At 59.4% G+C, this 23,207-nt stretch overlaps 1 protein-coding gene across 6 annotated transcripts in view; it reads right to left on the bottom strand.

Annotated features, from left to right (window-relative positions):
* TNS1 (tensin 1) overlaps positions 1–23,207 on the bottom strand; it is a 64,396-nt gene that overhangs the window by 34,912 nt on the left and 6,277 nt on the right. Inside the window, exons 4-17 of one of the 6 annotated variants that reach the window (XM_058809560.1) lie at positions 11,135–11,173; positions 9,005–9,046; positions 6,207–6,256; positions 5,741–5,912; positions 5,337–5,387; positions 4,711–4,833; positions 4,349–4,413; positions 4,144–4,227; positions 3,923–4,035; positions 3,261–3,321; positions 1,820–1,895; positions 1,557–1,686; positions 1,113–1,178; positions 396–557 (exon numbers count right to left, since the gene is read on the bottom strand). In XM_058809560.1, the coding sequence (XP_058665543.1) occupies positions 396–557; positions 1,113–1,178; positions 1,557–1,686; positions 1,820–1,895; positions 3,261–3,321; positions 3,923–4,035; positions 4,144–4,227; positions 4,349–4,413; positions 4,711–4,833; positions 5,337–5,387; positions 5,741–5,912; positions 6,207–6,256; positions 9,005–9,046; positions 11,135–11,173 (1,234 nt within the window). Of the gene's footprint in view, positions 1–395; positions 558–1,112; positions 1,179–1,556; positions 1,687–1,819; positions 1,896–3,260; positions 3,322–3,922; positions 4,036–4,143; positions 4,228–4,348; positions 4,414–4,710; positions 4,834–5,336; positions 5,388–5,740; positions 5,913–6,206; positions 6,257–9,004; positions 9,047–11,134; positions 11,174–13,785; positions 13,883–18,706; positions 19,234–23,207 lie in introns of those variants that run through there. The other 5 variants (XM_058809562.1, XM_058809563.1, XM_058809564.1 and 2 more) reach the window with 5 other exon arrangements.

The raw sequence follows: 23,207 nt of genomic DNA, 5'->3' as shown, positions 1-23,207 counted from the left end.
TTATCCCATCTCTGAGAGATGCAGCAGGCTCTCAAAGGCCAGTAAGACATCCTCATCCCCTTGGGGCAACTAAGGTACATCTACATCCTGCCATGCTTGCAGGTGGGATAACTAATGGTTCTGCAGACATGGGGTTTGGATTTCTTAAAGCTCTGGGACATAAACTAGGGCTGAACTCTGCATGTGCAAACAGCACTTTGACAGCTAAGTGTTGCAAAGAAGAGCCTAAGCTCTCTGGCACTGTGGCAGAAGGCAAAGTCCATGAGATCTTGCTCTCCCATCCCATGGCCACACTGCTCCCATCAGCAGCTCTCACTGCCCAGCAGTGTCCCCTGTCTTGAGGTAGGGGATATTTCCATGTGGACACTTTGGCCGACCACCTTGTGAGCCCTAACCTTTCTCCAGGTGCTTGCTGGGCAGGGGTGGCTCAGCCCAGGCCCCCTCTGCACTTTCCTCACGCTGGATGTTGAAGTTCTCGTAGGAGTCCCACCGGATGAGTGGGTCAGACGTGTTGTAGTCCACAGAAACACTGGGCCCGTTCTCCAGGTGCTCCATGCCTGGAAAGAGGCAAGATGATCAGGTAGGATGACAATGGAACCAGCAAGGATGGGATGAGGGAATAGGTGGAGAAAAGTGCATGCAAGGAAAGAAGTGCAGGAGCCATAGGGCAAGGCAGGAGGCTCCTGTAGGAAAGGCAGCACCAAGAGATGGATGAGCACAAGATGTACACTGAGACTCACAAACAAGGTGTACAAGACTGCCTGGGGCTTTTGGGATTGCCTAGAGACCAGCACACAGACTGGCAGTGAGTGTGCATGGGTCTGGGCTTTCTGAGCAAGGGAGCCCTTCATTCCCAAACATCCCTTCCATCTCTCCTGGGCCACCAAAGGCTTTGGAGAGCAGCCTCCTGGGGAAGAGAGTGAGAGAGATAGGGCATCCACAAGTGCTGCTAGATCAGCCTAACTCCCTGGATGCCTCACCCTACCCTGGTGACAAAGGGACTGCAGTGGGGCAGGTGGAAGTCACAAGGGAGGGAGCAGGGGATACAGCTGAGGAGAAGGAAAGGAGACAGCATCCACCTCCAAGCCCCCATGGCACTGAGCCAGCCATACCTTGGATCTTCTCGGGGCCATAGGAGAACACAAACTCCACCTTCCCATACTCAGGGAAGCGGTCATCTGGCAAGGAGAGAGCAGAATAAAGAGACAAATTATTTCCATCCATAGCTCCATTAGCAGCCATCCACCCCAAACATGCCTGCTTGAGGACCAGCTTGAGGCTGGGAGCTGCTAGGGGATATCCCTGCATGGGGCAGTGCATCTTAGCCCCAGAACAACCCGAGGCAGCCCCTCTGCAGCAGTGATGATTTTGGCACTGAAAGGGATGACGGTGCCACCACTTCCCAAGCAGCACCACACCCTGCAGATGGAGCAGGGGTGCCCTGTTTTGGCGGGGGTGGATCTGGGATGGGTGCCCAGATGTCCCCATGATCATACCACAGTTCCAAGGGCAGGAGGATGAGGGAGTTTGGAGCAGGGAAGAGCCAGGGCAGTTACCTCTGAAGGCCTCATCCAGGTCCTCCTTGCCAAAGACGACATCAAGATCATGCACAGCACACGTGTGGAACTGCACACGGAAAATCACATCACGGGTAGGGCTGCGAAACTTCTTGTGGTAGCACTTCAGCTGCAGAGGGAAACAGGGATGGGCCATCAGGATGAGCCCCCAGATCTGGGCAAGGGGGAATCTGGGGGTCCTGAGGCAAGGCAAGCACACAACCCTCGCTTCCTACATCAGGAGCTGAGCTGAGGATCCTTACCAAGATATCGCCCTTGAGCAGCAAGCCAGGCTCAATGGTGATGCAGATGCCCGTCTGGCTGTCTCCTTGCACATTGCTGCAGAGAGGAACAGCAGGAGGATGTGAGCTGAGGTGCAGAGACCCCCCTCCAGAAAACTCCCAGCACCACCTCAACCAGCCCCTCCACCCAAATCCAGACAGAAAAGGTGCAAAGCACAAAGCTTGCCCTCCCTGTGACTGAGGGGTGTCCCATCCACCACCTAAAGGAGCACCCATTCCCAGTGGAAGGAGGACGGGAAGGGGAAACTGAGGCACAGCTCAGCAAGGATGCAAAAACTGCTGGGTGGAAGGGTTTGCTCATGTTCCAAGTGCCGAGGCTGGGCTATCAGCATCCACCTGGCTCCCACGGCTCAACTGGGGCTTAGGACACAGAGGGAGAAATCTCTGGTTAGACTCTTCTCCCTGCCTCAGTTTCCTGCGGGAAGCCCTCCCCTCCTGGTGCATGGCCGACAGGCTGCCGACGGGCGGTGGCGTCAGCAGCGAGGAACAAGGGAAGAAAGGAGTAGGATTTCACAGGCAAGATAAACCTGGAGTTTATTACAGGCATCCCATAAACAGTCTATTAAAAGCTGAAAGGCAAGGCTGGGATGGCAGTAAATCTCAGCTAACGGGGACCCATGGCTGTATAGAAGCGAGATCCTAGTCCTGGGGGTTGAGATGGGAATATCCCAGAGGTGAGATGCTCTGGTCTCTCCAGGGAGACCAGGAGCCAGGGGTCCCACCCAGACTGGCATGTAGCGCTGGCAGAGTCTTGGAGGCTGGAGAAATCAGCTCCTGCCTTCCTTCTGCCAGTGCCTGCTCCCAGGATCAGCATCAGAAAAAAAACTGTGGGGAGATTAAAACAAGGGGACAATCTTTTTTTTTGGAGAAAGAAAGGATATTAGCTCAGCTGCTCAGAGCATGGTGCTAATTACACCAAGGTCGTGGGTTCAATCCCCATATGGGCCTTTTACTTAAGAGTTTGACTCAACGATCCTTGTGGGTCCCTTCCAACTAAGAACACTCTGTGATCCGCGAGGACTAATCCAGGCAGGAAGAGCAGTTCTGTAAACAGGGAGAGAAGAAATGCCTTCATCTCCCAGGGTGCCTTCGTCTCCCAGACGTCGCCTCGCCGTCCCTTTCCCCCCTCCCTCCGGGGACACCCAGCCCCAGGCTCCGGCAGCCCCAGGCTCCCTCTGCTGATACACGCAGTCACTACAGCCCTCTCAGCACAAGGGTCCAGTTTGGACCCAGTTAACACCTCCAAAAAAGAGGAAGCTCGTTTTTTAACTTGTCCCCCAAACGGACTAAGCACAGAGCACAAGAGCACAGGGGATTTGTCCTTGATCCCCTCCATCCTCCCCCGCTTGCCATGCCCCCCACGCTGGGTAGGAGGAAAGCCCCATGGAGAGGAGATAGTTACTAGATCCCCGAGGTGTAGACGGGCTGCATGGCCTGGTAGATTTTCAGGAAGGGCCGACAACCTGGAAGACATCAAGGCGGGGAGAAAAGGCACACTGCTGTTAGCCGGCTGGGCGGAGGGGCCAGGGGAGGGATTAGTCACAGGGGAGAAATCCAAACAGGGAGGCAGCCAAAGCAAACAGCCGCTCCCTGCCCCAGCCAGCCCGCACCGACCAAGGGCAACATCTGCAATGGGCAGAAAGGATGCTGTGGATGAGCTGAGAAAGGGCAAAGCCCTCACAGTTTGGGTCCTGCAGGACCTTGGGCAACTGCTGGGCTGGGGATAGGCGTGGGATGATGAGCTGGGTGAGGTACCAGCACCAGACAGGGTACTGCATCCCAATCCCTAGTCTGGAGCCAACCTTGGAAAAGCTGTCAGAAAAACATTGTCACCCCACAGCTCATGTTAGTGCCCAGCATCGGGAGGGCATCCTCTGAAGGCATCTCTGCCAGAAAGGGGTAGCACCCTGCTATTACGAGTGAACAGTCTCTGGGAGGAAAAGGGAAATTCAAATTGCCAAGGAAATGGTGGAAAATATCCCCCAAGGAGGACAAGGCTGGCCAGGCAATGTGGGATGATGGTGTGGGAGCAGGCAGGCTGGGGAAGCAGCTGGGGGCACCTACCGCCTTTTGACTCAAAGTTGGGGATGCCGTGCATGATGACATGGTGGAGGAACAGGGGCTTGTTGTTCATCTTGATGCTGCCAGAGAGGAGCCCACTGAAGTAATGGATGTACCTGGAAGGCAGACAGGCAGTTCAGGGGCAGAACCCACAGAGGAATAACCACCTTGGAGCCCTGCATCACACCACCCTATGGGGAAAAACCCAGTGTGCCAGGACCCACCTCTTCTGGGATGGCTGTCCCACGGGCACCACCTTGTCCTCATAGAAACGTTTCATGGCAAACCTGTCCAGAGCCTGGTCAGCACTGTGGGCATTAAAGGGCAGATGTGGCTGAAGGAAAGAATTGGCACCAGCACCCCAGCATCACTGGGATGGAGGTCATCAGTGAGCCCCAGGGCCACCCCAGGACCTCACGTCTCTCTCACCTGGCTGAGATGTTGCTGTAGTGCATGTAGGCAGCCACCACCACCCCCAGCCGGCCACGGTTCCCCTGCAGGCACACAGCACAAGGGGTGTCATGGGGGCAGCAGGGCTTGTGAGCACCCAGGCACAGACATCTTACAGAGGCACACACTCATCCCTCCAAGCATACACCAGCCCACAGATGCCCCAACCCTTATTAGACACACACCAATCTACACATATGTGCTGACAGCTACCCACACCCCAAACCACAAACCACCACACTCTCCACATCTCTCAGCCTCTGAGGCTGCTCAGCCCAATCCCTGCAGCCCCACAGAGCCCCGGTGCCCCACTGCTGTGCCCCATGACAGGTCCTGCCCACCTTGTTGTGCAGCACCACCACGTTGTGTGATGCTGTGTTGAGCCACGTGTCCATGGCTTTGCAAATGCTGCAGATCTTCTCCAGCGCAGGGGTGTGCATGTCAGGCCATCCAAAATCCAGCACCTGAACAGGGAACAAACAGCCTGGGGTCACAGGCACGCCCCCGTGGAGTTCCCAGCCTGCCAGTGGGCAAAGTCTGTACACAGGGTAGGCATTACTGTGCTGCTCTGACATGCACCCTACCATCCCCAACCCTGCACCCCACTGCCCAGGGAGGCCACCATGGTCCCAGATCTCAGGCCCCTCACCCCAGGTTACTTGGCTCAGCTCCTGAGGGCTCCCCCACTATCAGAGGGATGAGGACAATGCCTTAGGGAGGTCTCCAGAAGATTCCAAACAGCCAGTTTTGGGCTGAGAAGGGGGGCTGGGAGGGTAATGGGAGCCAAGCTGAACTACCACAAACACAGTGTGAAGTCTCAGTGCTTTTCCCAGGGTTTTTTCCAGCTGGACAGAATAGAAAAGATGGCTGTTTCTTCCCAAAACATCTTGTAGCAGGGAGCTGGTCCTGCAGACAGGCCTGCCCTGAGGCCCCTGAGACCTCCCTGCTTCTTACAGCTGTGACCCACCTTGGGGTGAAGTTTGTTGATATCACGTCTCCGCTCAGAGAGGTTGAAAAGCTTTAGGGAAGATGAAAAACAGAGTGAGAGGACATCTTCCTTGCTGCCACCTCACCTCTCCCTTGCCCCAAAGCCTTCCCAAATCCTGCTGTGAGAGGCTTCCCCAGACACATTACCCTGAGTAACATTTTGCCACACGGCAACACAATGACCAAAAACACCCAGGAGGTCTGAAAGGGACTGGTAATCTTCCATGAAGAAAAAATCTATCCAGCACAGTGCAAAGACCCTCCCTCAACAGAGCCCACATGAAGACAAGGATGCAGTATCCGTCCCCTGCAAGTGCCCATCCCCAGCAGCTGAGCACCCCAGCCCCTTCAGCAGCCTGGCAGGGACCTGGCTGTGCCCCTCACCACGTAGTTGTTGCCATGCTTGGATTTGAGCATGTGGGCCACTTCACGGAGGTTGCTGGCGTAGCTCTGCTCCTCGGCTGTGCTGGGGTAGGAGACAGCGATGATGCGCTCCGTGATGTACACCAGGTCCAGCTCACAACTGCTCTCCATGGCTGCAGTCAGGCTCATGCTTCTGGGAAAGGAAGGGGACCGCTGTCAAGGCACAGGGAAGGGACACAGGGATCCTTCCTCACCCTGCCAGACAGGCTGGGACACATGGGCTGGGATACAGTGCCTGCAGCCTGTCCCCTGCTCCCAGTCCTCTTGGGGTATCCATCCCCAGGTTGGGGATGGTGGGTCATAACTCCTGTGTATTCTTCACTGGAGCACCTCCCAGGTATAGCACCTCTGGAGAAGCAGGTCTCAGTGGGAGGGAGCTTCAGGCAGAGCAGAGACAGTCATCAGAAGGGGAAACTGAGGCAAGTACCTGGATGTTTTGCAGCGTGACTGCCCACTCCTGGGGGATTTTGTGGCATCCTAAAGAGCCAGAGAGGAAAAGCAAGTTACTGCCATGACCCAGCCACAGCCAGCACAGGGGTCTTGCTAGACCTGGGTGTGATGTTGCTGCCAAAGCATCCCACCTCCATCACACTGCACTGAGCATCCTAACACCCCCAAAATACCACTGTCTCCATATCCCACTAAGCATCCCAGTAGCACAAGCAGCTTGACACATCCCACATGCAAAACCCAACTCTCACAACCCCAGTGCTGCTGGGACCAGCTAGCATGCGCACTGTGGGGCCAGTGCCTTGCCAAAGGGTCCCAGAGGAACTTTTTGGAGGATGCTGAGCAGGTGGACACAGTCTCAGGCATGTCACAAGTCCCTCTTGTGTCCATCAGGCTGCAGGCACACCTGGTGGGACAGAGCTGCTTTGGCCCTGCCTGGAGCAGGGGCAGGTTCGCGGCCTCAAGGAGCCAGCCAGGCACGACAGTTTGCTTTGGCCCCAGCTCCACCAAGCCAAACGCCTGGAGGAAATGTTTGAGCTCTTGGAGCAGGAAACTTCTATTTATGCATGTTCTCCGGCCTCGAAAATTTCATCTGCAGCCGGCTTGTTCTGTGACTTTGTGACCTCAGCCGAAAAACAAAGCAGGGTTTCCAAAAAAAGCCGCTGAGGAAAAACACACTCGCACCTCATTAGTTTTAGTATCTCCAGCTAATAAGCAGAAGTCATTTAAAGACTCATCTCACGCAGGCAACACGCCTGGAAGGATCAGGAATAAGAGATACATCCTTCAGCTGATTCCTGGGATGCCCCACTGGTTCCCAGAGCTGCAAGACTGCTGCTACTCTCCTCAGGGCTGCAGCATCCCCCAACCAGCACACCAAAGGGCACAGCACGAGGTGGGAGAGCAGTTTTCCTGACATCCTTCACCTGCCACCTCCTGCCCACCCAGCACAGTCCCAGAGCTGCTCCCATGGACAGCCAGCATCACCCTCCACCAGCCCTGCATGCCCCTCTCAAGGTCAGGTTATCCTGCAGAGCAGAGCCAGGCTCAGCAACCCTGGGGCCTGGGCAAAATGTCACCCCTCCCAGCCAAAGCAGTTCCAGAAGGCAGCAGCTTTGACTCAGTGCCCAGAGGTGCTCGAACAGCAGCAACAATTCCCTCTCCAGTATTTCCTCAGGGTGTCCCATATTGCCTGCTCACCGCAGGAAATCCCCAGCATTGCTGAGGGCAAATAAGGAGTTAAAATGCAACATAAAGAGAGGTAAAACCTTTCCTGGGAGAGCCAAGGTGTGTGGAACAAGCCTGAGCCTGAATATGGGCTCATCCCTGCATCACCCACCAGTGATCAGGATGGGATCCCCACCATGGCTTCTGCAGTGCCTCAAACATCCATAACAGAGATCTCTGGGTTCCCACACCCCCCAACCAGGGGAGCCCCCTCAGTCAATGTCACCCCATCCCACTGCAGCAGCTTCCCAAAACCACAGCCTTTCCCAACAGACAGCTGACATGGGGAAACCAGGAATCACCCCCAGCTCCCACATGGGTAAACTGAGACACAGGAGGGCAAGCAAGGTGGGGACACCAGAGTCCCTGTCCCTCCCCATACCTGGATAGCAGTGAGCCCTTTGCTAATCCATTTCCACGCCATGGCAGGTCCACTCCTGGCACCCTCCAGAGCCGGGAGAGCGGGTGCCACAGCCAGGGCCCTGCAATGTGCCCTGTCCCAGCGAGAGCCCCCGGGCTGTGCCCTGCTCCCCGGGCTCTGCCATGCTCCCCACCCCCAGCCGCAGCCGCGCTGCGTCCCTGCCGCCAGCCCTGCACGAGCAAGAGTCAGCCTGCAATCAGCTGATAGGAGCTGTGCTCCTGTTATTAAACACTCCTGCCTGCCACTGGGCTGGCAGACCTTGCCAACGTCCCCTGTGGAGAGAGACTCCAGCCAAACCAGTATAACCCAGCCCAGCCCAGCACAGGACGGGCTGGTCCCAGTCCTGTTGGGTTGAAGATCCCTCTGCCAACCCCATCAAGAATGCGCCTTCCAGTCCCAAGCTAGCTTGGCATGTCCCCAAGCTCCGGGCAGCACCCAAAACCTAAAGGTCCCCTCTGCTTGGAAAGGGTAAAGAAAGGCACAAGAAAGGCTTCAGAAATATCAAGAAACTTCCCTGAAAGACAGCAAAGACAGCAAAGACAGCAAAAGAGACTTCTAACTGGATTTTCCTGAGGATACTCTTTCTCAGGGCTGGAAACATGTCCTGGACAACCAAAGAAATTAGGCAAAGCCAGATCTCAGGTGAGGAAGGCTTTCATCTTCTTCCTCATGGGAAGCAGCATGCCTCCATCCTTTGGGTCCCAGCCCCAACACTCAGGGAGGCCAGCAAGCTGGCTGCAGGCGGCGGGGAAGCTGCCCTCGTTGACTTTGGCAGTGCATTTGTCTACACTGTCTTAGCAATTTCATGTCCACAGATTAAATAACAGATCCCCAGCTCCACGACAGGAAAGTCAGCTTTGCAGTGAAAGCCTCAGCCCCCAGTATGCTGGGTTCCACCACCGCCTCTGCACCAACCCTGGGCATCTCACTTGGCCTTTGGCATGGCCACCATCACCTTGGCTGGCTGGGAGAGAGGACTTCAGGGTCCCAGGTACACTGGGAAACTACAGGAGCATCCCAGGCTGAGGTATTTTGGCTGCAGGGAGTGTTTGCAGCAACGGGACAGGTACAAGTGACCCCAAGAGGTCTTAAGGCAGTGATCACCCTCCATGATTGGTTGCACTTACCAGGACTTCTACCTGCTTGGTGATGCTCTCCCCCAGGGATGGCTGCAGACAGGAGCAAAGAGAAGGTGAGAAAAAGGCAAGCGAGAGATAAGATTGAGAGAGAGACACACACACAGAGCAGGGCCAGGGTCAAAAGTTCCCCCTGGCTATTTCTGGTGCTTCCTAGGAAATACACTACAGTTCCGTTCCCTTCCCTGCCTGCCAACATGTCCTCTCTTCCTAAAGGCTGGGAATCCCCCAAAACCCAGTGCAGAGCTGGGATACTCAAGTACCAAGGATGCTGCCATCCTGCCTCTCAGCCATCACCACTGGCACTGACCACTGTTGCCAGTGGGAAGCATTTGGCTAAACCCTGAGCTTGTTCCATGATGGGCATCTGGTGCCCCCCACATCTCTGGGATTCCAGATGGATTCTGCATGGTCAGACCCTATAGCTGGGAACAACAGGGCAAGCCCAGTGCAGTCCCACATCCAGCCTGGCAACTGGCTCCCAAGATAAGCCTGATCCCACCCGGCCAGTGAAAGACCCCAGTGGGAGCAGAGCCAGGGTCTGAGATGCTCAAAACAGGGGGAAATTTGGTAACATGCCACTGGAGAGAGCTCTGAAAGGAAGCTGGAGACAGGAATTAACTTCCTGGGGTGGGGGAAAGTGTCTGGACCCCAAAAATAGGAAGCAGGAGACAGATACCTCTGTCTGGGAATGGTGGTTGTGGTACCTGGGGGTGGCACAGCAAAAGGACCCAGCTGAGCGGGTCCCCAGATGGGAGCCTTGGGACCAGGAGGTTGGAGGTCACCCCCAAAACCAGGCTGCTCTACTCTTGGCAGCAGGGCCAGAGCAGACATTTCCATCCATGAGGCAGGGCAAACCCTTTCAACTTCCTCCCAAAGCCACAGTAACGGTCCCAGCTCGAAGCCAACATATTTTTGCTGTCGATAAGTGCCCAAGGAGGTTGGCAGGGATGAGGGGTGCAGGCAGAGATTAAACCCAGGGCAGATAACCACCATGAGGCCCCAGAGCAGGCAGCATGTTCCACTCCTACCCCATGCCCTGCTCACTTGGGCTCTCACACTGCCCTCAGAGCCTGCAGGTGGTCATCCCCCACACTCACTTTCCAGGTGAGACCCCTGCCCAGCCCAGGGCCCCGTGTGAGGCACAGATACTGCGGCACTGCCAGGCTGCTGAGCCTGAGCTGAAACCCTGCCAGGGCCTCCTCTCCCCGCGCCTGCCCCAGCAAGCCTTGGCACACGTCTGGAGCAAAAAGGAAGGGCTGCTGCAGTGGCCCCAGGCTATGCCAGTCTCCCTGCTGCCACGTGCCTGCTCTGCCTGCTGCCACAGCACCGCCAGGCTGGGCACAGGGCAGGGGAGCTGCTCTGCTGGCAAGATGTTGCCTGGTAGCACCCTCGTGTCATCCTTCCAAACCCCTTGCTGGGCATGGCCCGGCTCCAGGTGACATCCCAGTGCCCTGGTGCCCCTGAGCTCAGCCATGGCCTGCAGCAGTGTGGCAAAGGGCTGTGGCTGTCTGCCCAGTATCCCCACCTGCCCTCCCCAGGACAGGGTGAACGGAGATGATGCATCCAGCTGTTCTCCTCGTGTCCAGAGAGGACAGGGTGGGAACAGCCTGTGTCACCCTGGCCCCAGCAGATTACTAAAGGCCCCTAGGACAGACAATAGTAGAGGGTGACAATAACAAGAGCTCAAATGCATGGCCTTGGGCGCCCTGAGCCAAAGGAACATCTGGTACAGCCATCTCCGGGTGTGCGTGAAACCGCCCCAGCTCTGGCCAGGGGACCCCAGAGCCCTGGATGGTCACGTCCTATCCGCCTGTCCCTCTCAGCAACCCTGGAGGCCCCTCTTCCCTGAAAGCTCCAGCTCCAGGAGTCCTGTGATAGCTAGGCTGCTCCAGCTTTTGCTGCTCAGCTGCGGGATGCCCTTCAGCCAGCAATGGTGGGGGGCACAGCACCAAAATGGGAGTACCTTTACCCCAAGCTCAGGACCAATGTGGTTTTGAGGGTGGAAGATTCACATCCTGAAGCCCCAGCTCAGAGAAAGCCCCACACCCAGAGCAGGATGCTCCAGCATCCCCAGAGCCCTGGCTGTCACCCATGGCTCACAGCGGAGGTGTCACTTACCAGCTCATAGTTGACACTGGGGGAGCAGGGGGTCACAGCCTGCAAGGAAGCAGAAGAGAGCCAGGATTAGCCTCTGAACACTCTGTCCAACACAGGGCATGGGAAGAGGATGGAATGCAGCATTCACCTCCCACCCATGCCACAGGGAATACAGCACCCAACCAAGGAAATGACAGGGGCATCCATGGCCTTGCCACCCCAGGCAGAGCAAAGGCATCACCCCAAAGTCAAGGCTGGGAGTGGGAGTGGGCCCAGGGCCATGGCAGCTGTGCCATTCATCCTTAGCCAGGGAGCCAGGACAGCCCCAGCCCCAGCCCGGGTGGGCATGGCGAGCACAGCACGGCACAGCGCAGGGCGGGCGCTTGGTGCCAAGAGCAGCTCCTGGAACAAACCCCAGCCCAGCCTCGTGAGCTCCTGCAGCCGCCAGCTGAACAGCCCAGCTATTGTTACCTTAATTACCAGCGGCAATTACTGACAATTAACCTTGGGTTTTGTGTGCACCCCAAGCAGCAGCATGCCAGGCTGGGAGAGGCAGCGCCTCGTAGGTGCTGGGGCAGCGGGCACAGGCACTCCAGCTCTGTGTTGGCCCAGAGGTGCCAGCAGTAGTGGGAGGGTGAGATTCGGGGCATTCTGTCCACTGCACAGGAGCAGTGACCTGCAGTAAGCCAACCCCTGCCCCAGCCCAGGAGGGAGCCAAGATGGCAAACACCACTCAGGGGCTGGTCCCCTACCATGGCAGCATGGGGACCCACTGCACCCCACTCTGCCTCTCCTGCCCCGGGCCATAAACAGAAGGATTTGCCCCAAACACCCCACTTGGAGCACCCCTATCCCATCCCATCCTGGTCCCCAGAGCACGATGCCCAGCGCCTGCTCCCCTCCCCGGTTGCCAGCCTGTTCCCATCCCATCTCACTGTTTTCTTCAGGGGTTCCTCCTCCTACCGCTCCCTTCCCCTGCGCATTATTATTATGATTTTATTCTAATGCAGAAACGCTTCCATAAAAGGCCCTTTTCCCTGCCCCGCGGCGCTGGCCCCACGCCAGCCTCCCTGGAATGTTCTCCGGCAGCGGCAGCGAGCCGCTCTGCGGACCGAGCCGGCGAGGGCTGTGCCGTGCCGTGCCCCGCACGCTGCCGCCGTGCTCTTCCCCCGGGGATGCTCAACAAGCACCCCTGACCCGTGCCCAGCCCCAGCTGCAGGGCCAGAGATGGGGGAAATGCACAGCTCCCCCACAATGGGACACACTGGTCCAGGTAGGGCCCATGCCCAGTCCTCCTCTGCTGTCGGCATGAGGAAGTTTGCAGGCTACAAATGCACCTCTGGCTGGAACAGGGAAAAAACTGGGGTGCCTGTGGATTGTATTTCCCTGCCCTTGAGGATTCTCTGATGTGTAATATGGGCTTGTGCTCACCCGACACCACTCTTCCCATCCACAGGAGCCAGCAGCTCAGGCTGTATGGCACTCTCGCATCCCAGAAAGGCAGTTTTACAAGGACTGCAGGAATGTAAAGCTGTTTCTCTCTCTCAAGTTTGGCTCAAACATGTCCCCAGTTAAAGAAGAAGACGGAAGACTCTGTTCCAGACAATGGACCCCTCCCTAGGGAAGTCCAGTTCCCGACCTAGAGGTGTAGGAGCACCCCTCCTGCCCCACGGCGAGAGTATCACTGTACAGCCCTGCAGCGACGCCCAGAACAGCCACCATCTCTGTCCTCAGCGATTCCTGCATCCCTCGCTGCAGGGAGGGGTGGGAAAGGCATGGGGACCCGCACACCCCTGGTCCAGGCTTTGCTTTGCCGCGGCAGACACAGCGGCCTTTCTTCTCCCCCCCTCACCGGTGTTTGCATTCCTGCCGGCTGGCCCCCGCCGCCGACCCCGCCGCCCGGCAGCCCTGCCCAGGAATGCGAGGAACGAGGCGCAGCAGGGCTGCCGCCCACCCCACCGCCCCCCACGGCCCCCCACCCGCCCGCCCGGCCCCCCAGGTCGCAGCCCCATCCCTCCCAGCAGCCACATCCCACGAGCTGCTGCCTTGAGACCCGAGTTTTGCCAAGCAGAAAAATCACTTTCCCAGTAAATGAGGCCCCGTGGCCAGGAGTGATAGGAGTCTCTGATGTCTCATAAAGGGCTGGGCACACCCTGCAGCCTTCCGCTGGAAAGTGATGATGGGCTCGCTCGCTCATCACCAGCTGTCACTATACCTAGAGAAACTCGATCCCCTTGACATGTTCGAGCCCAGAAATAAACACCTGGCTGGCAAACCCCTGACAGTCCCTGGCCACACCGCCATAGTGCAGAGTAGCTCATGAGATCCCTCTTCCACCTAACCCCTCCAGCTGCGGCTCAGGGACTGACCTCTGCACCACAGATCCCGACAGGACTTCAGCACCATTTCACAAGAACTGAGCGAGGCTGGAGGAATGCAGACATCCGCCTCCTATCCAGGGATGAGACATCTCAGAGCCCTCTCCATGCTGCAACCCCTGCTCACACCTCCCTCCCTCAGCACCTCCTTCCTCTCCCTCTCCTCCCTCGGTATAACAACGCTTGCACCCATGGAAGTGCCCAGGGCCACTGCCAGGTCCTGCTCCAGCGGAGCATCACCGTGGGTTGTAGCCCCAACCTGCAAGATGCCAGCAGGGCTGGGGGAACACAAACCTCCATGGCGGGGCGCTGCGATTCAGGAACGGGCTGGATCAGTGCAGCACCGGGGTCTCCCCGGCCGGGCAGCTGGAGCCGGGCGAGCACTGGCCCACGGCCCACAGCACGGCCCGGCCGGCTGCCGGTGGGTGATCCAGGCCCATCTCTGACGCATATCCCTTCCTTTGGGTGGCGGTTTTTGTTTTTCCCTTCCCCAGGAGCTCTGATAAACATTCCGGAGCCGGACGATATCCGGGCTGGTGCTGACCCTTGCTATGCCAGGAGCAGCTGCAGCACCAGCCACCCTGGCCCTCACACAGACCCCTGCACACCAGAGATGCTTCCCATGGCCAGGCACTGAGGTGCTGGCAAACCAGGCAGATGGTGTGGCTGGAGCTGGAGACACGCTGTCAAAAGGGACACTGACATCCCAGACCTTCCCAAAGCAAGCCAGATTCACAGCCCCACTATTTAGAAAGAATGTGGACCCCAAGAGAGGGCATCAAGGCACCCTACTCCCTCCAGCCCTGTAAGTGGTTCCCCTGCCCAAGCCACCCTGTGGTCTGGAAATGCAGTTGTCAAAGAGGAATGTGACTCAGTGGCCACATTGGTGTCCCACAGGACAGTGCTTGGGCAGCATAAATGCCTGCTCAGCCCATGTGATCCCACCTCGTGGGGTTCCACATCACCCCATGAGGGACCACTTCCTCCCAAGCAAGTTCATCTCAGCTTTGTGCCGCTTACATCCCAGCTGGGCTGTGAATCACTTCCGCACACACCCCACCATTCTCTGCTCACCTCGAGACCCTGCCTCAAGTACAGGGGATCCCAGGGAAAGCCACAGGCCACAGCAACTTCCCCAGCCATTCTCAGAGCCTTTCCCCTGTTTTCCAGCCCAGCCACAGCCACCAAGCCCTGCTGAGCCCTCTCTTAGCAACAGTGTGGGGCAGTGTGAGCAGCCATCAGGCACCTCACAGCAAAAGACGCTTTTAGGGAACAGGCTGGCACCACTAAACTGGGGATGTTGGGGAAGGATTTTCCCTCTCCAGCACCCCTGCTCCCCATTCCAACTGCAGCATCCTTCTCCCCTGCCAGGCATAAGGGACTGCAGTGTCTGTGCTCTGTCACACCCTGCCCTGCACAGGGGTCAGGTACCCTCTGCCCACACCACGTGCTGGCTGCTCCTGCCCTCACATTTTTTGCGGCTCTGGCAAAACTCCTGTTTATGCAACATGTCCCCGGCAGGAGGACGGCATGTTTCCATGCACAGCCGCTCCCCCCCTCTCCAGCTCCACCCTGCCCAGCACAGCCCTGGTGTGTGAGGCACAGGGCAGCCACACAGAACCCCGGCACAGGAGTCCCTGGGAGGAGCAGCGGCCCGTGCACCCCACAGCCCCTCTCTGCCCCCACCAGTGCCCAGGGGTGCTGCTTTTGGGACTTCTTCCATCGGGTGGGGGTGACTGGCAGATGCGCCGAAGGGCAGGGAGCGGCTTGGCCGGCGGCTCAGGGTGAGTCAGACTGGGCTGATGCTGGGGCACAGAGGTCCCACCGCTCCCAGGCTTCCCTCCAAGCATCCCCAGCCCACCGTGCAGCTGGGTCAGGGACTGTCACTGTGCCATCCTGTCCGTGCCTGGATGCCTGGACAGCACCCATGCCAGGGCAGAGGCCATTTTCCAGAAGATGCACCAGGCAAAGAGCCACTCACTCAGGGATGTCCCCTGAACTGGGACAAACGCTGTCTCCTGTTTCTCCCTTGGTATGCTGATGAGGAGCCGCCCTGTAGCCCATCCCCGCCAGGAAGGCGGCAGCAGGACCAGGACAGAGGTTACCCAGTACACACGGCCCTGCAAATTAGGGATGAAACGCCACAGGGGACACCAGCCATTCCACCCCACAGTGGCCATGGGGGCCACCCCTGGCACCCCATGACACCCTGGGACACACAGCACACTGGCACGGTAACAGCACACAGCAGCCCGTGGCTGGCCTGGCCAGCAGCCCTGGGCCAGGAGCATGGGACAGGACAGGAAAAACAATGTACAGAGAAGCTTCAAGGGGTTGCAGTGGAGGCAGCTGCACCAAAATAGCCCTGGTTTCAACCCAAATAAGGGCAGGTCCCGGCTCTGGGGCGGTTTCAGCAATCAGCCTCAATGCTGCCAAGTGCAGATGAGGGGAAGGGAGAGAAGGTATCATCCCTGACCCTGCCTGGGGAGAGAAGGGTGTTTTTGGGGATCAGGAGGGGGACAGAGATGCCTCCACATGACCAGGACAGGGACTGTCCCTACTTTGCTCGCAGGCGCTGGCTCGGCACAGGGCCGGCCACAGGCAGGGATGTGCTGTGCTCCAGTGCCTAAAAAGGCAACATCTGGAGGCAGCAGGTCTGGATCCAGCCCCACGGGCCAGCACGCGCCTGCCTGGCTCTGGCCCCACAGCCCCAGTCCTGCCCTGCTCTGCCCCCAGCACCACACACGTGTGCTGCCACCCCACTGCGGGGACAGCCCTCAGCCCAGACCCATGGGGACCCACAACCAGCCTAAGGAAGAGCATAGGGTCACTGCCCCCCTCGGCAACAGACTTGCCCCAGGAAAAGCACCAGGATCCCCCCAACTCCCCAGAACCAAACCAGACACCAGGACTGGCCAGGGAGCAGCTTCTGCACCAGGGAACAGAGTCACACCAGGACTGGCCGGGACAGACTCTGCTGCAGGGGGTTTTACCAGGACAGGTCCATGAACAGGTTCTTACATTGGATTGGTCAATGCATGGATTCTCACATGAGATTGGGCAGCAACAGGATTCTCATCTGGGGCTGGCCTGTGCGTGGATTCTCACCTGAGATCAGTAAACGCAGGGATTCTCACACAGGATTGGCCAGCACATGGATTCTTACACGGGATTAATCACTCGCCAGGCTGTCCCATAGGACTGGTCAAGCCCTGGATTCTGACAGGGGATTGGTCAGAGCACTGACTCTGGTGCAGGATTGGTCAGAGCAGCGATTCCCACACAGGACTGGCCAGCGCTCGGATTCTCACATGGAGCTGATCAACAAATGGATTCCGACATGGAGCACGGGCACTCCTGTGGGACTGATCAGCCTGGCAGCAGACTGTGCCCCACCCTGAGCCCAGGGCAGGATCCTTCCCACACATCCACTCTGCTGGAGCATCAGGCAAGCCCCTCCTGTGCACTCAGACCCCGCTGCACACTTTTGGCAGCCTCACAGCATCTGCCAGTGCCCATGGGTCTGGGACCCAGCTCGAGGGGGGTCCAGGTGCCAAAATAAGTCCTGGCTGCCCCAAGGGGTCTTAGCCCCCCAGTACTGAGCCCTACTTGTGAAAATAGGAAAGGCCCAAAGCAGATGGAGATGAGTCAGTGCTGTGTCCTCACCCTGCAGGTCAGAGCTGAAAACACTACAGGGGACCTGAAATGCTGAGCAGCACCTCCAAAACTGGTGTCTCCCCATCTGCAGTTTTGAGGAGATGAGGGAATAGGAGGGAGAAGTGGAGACAAAGATACACTCTCCCTACCCAGGAGCTGTGCTGTGGGACTGTTTTCTCTCTTGTGTCCCAAAACCCATCGGGGAAGCTCCAATGCTGATCAGGGTCTGATGGCACTGTGACCAGATACCCCAGGGATGAGCTCTCACAAGGCTAGGAACTAGACAGTGGCAAAGCAAGGAGGGTTGCCCAGAGCATAAGCAAATGGACCCTCTGCAACTCAAGACCCCAAAAGGGCACATGGGAGAGAACAGCTCCAAGGCCCAGCAGGATCACTAAGAGGCTTCGTTAGAGTGGGTGAGAGCTGGACGCTCGTTTCCCACCGATACACTTTCCCTGGGGGTGGCTCCAGACTCCAGACAGGACACACGTTGTCATCCCAGGGCCATCATGCTGCAGGGACAAGAGGTGCCTGCTTGGTTGCCTCCCAGAACGCCCAGACTCAAGTGCCATGAGCACCCAGGGGGTGCAGCCACTGTCACCCCAGTGTCCCTGCCAGCTGTCCTCCAGCACACACACTGGAGTCACCCACCCACCGCACCAGGGCTGACGCCAGCGCCGAGCGGGCTCAGGCGCCCGGGAACGGAGCACTTCTCTTTTTTTCCTTGTTTTCCCCTTAAACGCAAACGGGCTGATGCCTCCCTCGCTCGGTCGTTTCCTCTCCCAGCAGCACAGCCCAAAAACATCTGCGCTGGGACCTGCCCTGACGGAGTTAACCCTCTGCGGGCCCGGCGGCGCCGAGGGGCCGGGGATCCCTGCCGGGGGGGCGGCGGGGGGGGGGGGGCTGGCACCCGCCGGGGCTGCCTCGCCACTCATTAACCCGGAGTTTAACCATTGACGGTTCCGCCGCCGAGGGGGGGTTAACCCGTGGGCTGCCAGGGTGTCCCGGCCGCGGGGAGCCCCCCAGAGTGTCCTCCCCGCGGGGTGACAGGAGCCCGGCATCGCCCCCCCGGCTGCGGGGCGGGAGCGGGGTGCCGGGGGCGGACCCCGCTTTCCCGCGCACTCCTCGCTCCGCGGGGACGTGTCCCTACGCACTTCGGGGAGGCCAGGGGGGGACGCAAAGCCCAGCGCCTGTGTGTCCCCCTCCGGAGCACCCTGAGAGTCACCGGCCCTGGCCAGGCGGGGAGGGGGGCGGGGGGGGGGGGGGCGCTCACAGGTCCCTGCCGGCGGCAAACCGGCCCTCGCCCCCTGCCCAAGCTCTCCTCCCTGCGAGCACCGTATCGCCCTCTTCAAGACCCCCTCCCGCACACCGAGACCCCTCCTAGTGACAGACAGCTGCGGACCCCCCAACACCGGGGACAGCACCCCCCCTCCACGCACCACCCCATCACCGCTCGGATATCACGCGTGGCCCCCGCCCCCTGGAGAGATGACACCCCCGGCAGCACCCTCCCTCCCGGGGGGCCTGGGGACCCTGCGCCCTCACCTCCCGCCCGTACCTGGTTCATGACGCTCCCGAAATCCATCCGGGGTCTCGCCTGCCTACATCCGAGAGGGACGGCACCGCAGCCTCACCTGGCCCGGGGGGCGCGGGGGGCGGCCGGAGGGGCCGCGGGGGGCAGGCGGGAGCCCGGCGTCGCCCGGGCGGGCAGGAGTGAAGGCAGACTGCAGGCAGAGCCCCCTTCCCTCCCCGGGCCAAGCCTGGAGAAGGAAGGAAGGAAGGAGGGAGGGAGGAGGGAGGGGAGGGAAGGAGGGGGAGAGCCGAAGGGTTTCGCTCCCCAGAAGCGGGACCCCGGCGATGGCAGGGCGCGGGGAGGTCCCGCCGGCTCCCCGCTCCCCTCCGCACCCCCGGGGCGGCCGGGGGCTGGGGAGCCCGGGGCGCCGGCCCCGGCCCTGGGGAGGAATGGGGTCCCGGTCGGCTTTTTCCACCGCTCCTCTCCCTTCTCTCGCTTCTTCTCCCTCTTTCTTCTCCTCTTCCCTCTCCCCAGCTGCACGGCGCGCTCCAAGTCCGGCCCCGCTCCGCTCCCCTCGCCTCCCCCAAAAACGCCCTTAAAGGCAACCGGGAGCCTGACTCGAGCAGCTGGCCCTGGGGTAGGGGTGCCGGCAGGTGGGCACACCCCCCCCCCACCCCCCAAAAAACAAAAATTATCCCCCCCACACCTCGGCCACGTCCGCCTGCAAAGCCCCTGGCAGCCGGTGCCGAGGGGCCGCGGCGGGCGGCGGGGAGCAGCGGGGTCGGGGCCTTATCGCCCTGCGTGACGCCACCGGCGTCCCGGTGCCCTTGGCGGGGGGGTGGCAGGGACCGGTGTGTGGGGCCCTGCTTGGGGCCTGCCTGGCACCCCCTAGCACAACTTGGGGCCCCCCAACTAATGGTCCTTAGGTGTCCCGCACCCCCAGCGTTGGAGAGGATGTGGAGATTTATCAGCCCACCTCTCAGCTAAAAATCAAAGCCAAAATGCTGGAAAAGCCCCGTCTGTCCCTTGGCACCTAAGGTCATGCCAGTCCCAGTTTGCCTGTCCCAAACCTGGAGTGTGCCCAGCATCCCCCTGGCCTTCCTCCTGTCTCCCCTCCTCCTCCTTCCTTCTCCTCCTCCTCGGGGGGCTGCATGTCGATGGCTGGAGCCCCGGTCTCCCTTGCTGCCCCTGGGGCAACCCAGCCCCAGCCCTGGTGAACAAGCAAGTGCTCAGTGCCAGGAGACCCCCCAGCAAAGAGGAGAAGCCCACCAGCAGCAGCCCAGAGAGTGGCGAGCTAGCCAGGCAGGCGTGAGCCAGGCACCCGGCCCAGGGCTGTTGACATTTTCTCACCCAACGCCTCCCCGTTCCTGTTTGCATTTCCGTCCTGAAGCTGTGGGCTCAGCCAAAAGGCTGGAACTGGCTGTGCTGGAGCGGTGCAGGACCCCAACACCCCTCCTACCTCACCACCCCTTCAAAAGTCACCAGGGAGGGGTCTGTGCAAACGGGCTCTCCCATTGCCCACCCCCAAGTCCCCCTAAGGGACACCACCCCTGTAGTTACACTCCAGTTCAAGATCTTTCCCAGTCCCTCCATGCCTCAGCTTACACAGCAACCCAACAGTGCCATGGGATGGGAGCACCAAAAGGCACTGTGGGGACCCTTCCTGCTGCCAAGGACAAAGCACCACAGCCAAACATCTCTGGAGAGCATCTCCTCATCCCCCTCCAAAGCAAGCACCAGCCAGCCCCTCAGCCCTCCCCAGCACCCAACAGCACAGGGTCAGATCCCAACAGCTACCACTCTAGGGACAAAACCCCATGGCCAGGATCCACTGACACCCCTAAACAAGTCCCACCATCCCCATAGCCCACGAAAACCAGGCATCCCAAAAAGATGGGAGTGCTGCCACAAGGATGGAGGGGCAAAGAACATCCTGCACCAGCAGTGCACAGCATGGACCCCAGCCCAGCTCCAGCACAGACCCCTGCACAGGCCCCAGAGCCCAAACTACTCAGGAGGAGGCCACAGGATTGCTCCCAGACCCTGGGAAACATCAGCAGAGGAAGAGCTGGGGCCAGATGGGAAAGTATCAGCAACTGAATGGGATGGAAATGAGTGGGTGAGCAAAGGGCACTGATAGCTCCTCGTCCCTGTCCTGGTCCCCAGGGCAGTGACAGGAAATGTCCCCTGGGGACATGACGTGTCCCTTTCACAGGACACAGCCAGAGAAGTCCTGACAACATCCTTGAACTACAGCTGCCAAAGTATCTCCCAGAGCCATAGGGTCGAAGTGCCAGTGGGCACAAGTCCAGTGGTCTGCAAAGTGGTTCCAGTGACTCCCAGCCCCCCCAGACAAACCACCCCTCACATGAAACAGCTCCTCTGTGACCCAAAACAAACACCCCTGAGCATCATTACCCCAGATGTCAGTGGAAGAAAGGAGACCTGGGGACCAGGCACCCAGGTGTGGTTCATCTCCAGAGATTAAAGGAGGTAAGCCCCAGTGCAAGGTCTGTACAGCCCCTCTTGAGCCAGACTTTTCAGCTGTACTGGGATCACTGACACCTCTTGGAGGGTCCTGGGAGTTCCCAGGGACCCAGCACCCTTCCCAGGGCAGGTATCAGGAGGAGTGGCCACGGGAGATGCAAACTGCTCCGGGAAGGGAGAAAACCAGTGGGAAATAAGGCAGGCCTGGACCCTCCTTCCCACCATGACGGGGCTCTGGGAAGATGGATGCAGCCCTAGGAGCTGCCAAGGAGGGAGGCTGGTGGTCCCCACTGCCTCATCTGACCCCTCCCAGGCCAGTCCTGGCCAGTGCTCAGCAGTGCAGCGAGCATGAGCAGTGTCAGCATCCCCTCTCCCCTGCCCATCCTCTCCGTGCAGCACCCCGAGGGTGCAGGGAAGGGCCCCAAGTTCTCCCAGCAGTGGAGCCGGCCCCCCACTGGAGCTGAAAGGCCGAATATTTGGGCAGTGACGTAAAGAGGGGGAAAAAGGAAAGAGGAAAAAAAAAAGAACAATAAAACCCCCTCCAGGACCTGCTGCACAAATACAACCTGGCACAGTACCGGGGCAGGGCTGAGCCCCACAGCTCCCCATCCCTCCACCCCAGCTGGGCCCATACTGGGGTCAAGGACGTATTCCTGCTCGATTCCTTCCCTCCCACGCACCGCCCCCTCTGTTGTGGAGACCAGGGGTGTTGCTAATTACCTGTGCCAAAGCTCTGGGGGGTGGCTTTGAATGGGGCTATCAGGGACAGGGACCTGACGGGCACTCCCCTGTGACCAGCACGTCATCTTCCCCTCCACAGCACGGGGAGGAAGCAGAGTGACTGGGGCAGGGAGCAGGGACCGCACAGACACAGATCCCATTACAAGAGTCTTCCATAGCTGGGACATGGATGTCCCCTCCTTGCAGCCCCCAGGAACCTGCAATACATGGCCTGGCCATACCCCCAACACTGCCTGGGCCCCTGGCCATGGCATGGCTTCACCAGGAGTCAAGCCTTCCTGGAAGTGTCCAACCACCCCTTGCCTCAGTTTCCCTTCCTAGTTCTGACTTGCTTAACAAGCAGGGGGTATTCCCAGCACCAGCTGAGGGGTGCACACCCCCTCACCCCCACCACCAGGCCCTGCCATGGGTCCTGCAGCCGTCCAAGGGCCCGTCACCGCCGCGGGCACTGGGAGCGATTGCTCTGGCCGGGACATGCCTCGCTGCCCGGCCCTGGCCCTGCTCCAGCCCCGGTTTAATGATGGACAAACCTGCTCCCCCTGGAGCCCCATCACAGGGGGCACTTGAAAAACAACACAGGCCTGGCACAAGGCCAGCGGGGACGGATGGCAGTGAACTGGGAGCACATGCATGTGACCACCCGCCTGTGTGCGAGCGCGCTCACACACACAGATGGGTGTTCTTGCACACACGTGCATTTCCTGCAGCCCATGCACTTGTGCATGCATCTCTGAGCACACACAGCCACACACACACATGCTCACATACACAGGCACACACACACGTGTGTGTGGCGTGGCTCCAATGCACACTTTCAGCTTCTAGGAAGAGACACTGGGGGGACAACACCTAGACCTCTTGCCCCGTGCTATGTGATGTGCCTCAGTTTCCCCTCTTGGCACAGTCCAGCACCCCCACTCACCCAGCACTGCTGGGCCCCTGGGTGGCAGGCTGGAGCCTTGCCAGACCCAGGGGCTGGCACAGGCGCCATTTCCCAGAACCAAGCACCAGCAATCGCCAGCGATCGGCAGCCAAACGCCACAGCACTCGCTGTCCCCCAGCCAAACCATCCATCGTGGGGCCAGCTCCCTCTACAGGAAGCAGCACAGTCCCCCATCTTTTCTCAGCCTCTCCAACCAGCATCTGGCCACAGTCAGAGTGAGGGCATACCGGGGGATGCAGACACTCCTAGGATATCCCTTGATTTGGGACGTGCCTGCATGGCCCCACTGCTCGGAGTGGCCTCGGTCAGAGAGCAGTGTCACCACCGATCCTGGCTGTGCCACTGCCAGCACGTGCCACCCACAACACAGGCTCA

The sequence above is a fragment of the Ammospiza caudacuta genome, chromosome 8, assembly GCF_027887145.1.
Source record: "Ammospiza caudacuta isolate bAmmCau1 chromosome 8, bAmmCau1.pri, whole genome shotgun sequence".
Taxonomy (NCBI): Eukaryota; Metazoa; Chordata; class Aves; order Passeriformes; family Passerellidae; genus Ammospiza; species Ammospiza caudacuta.
Note: the sequence above shows the minus strand (reverse complement) of the source record. Positions and strands in the feature narration are given on the sequence as shown.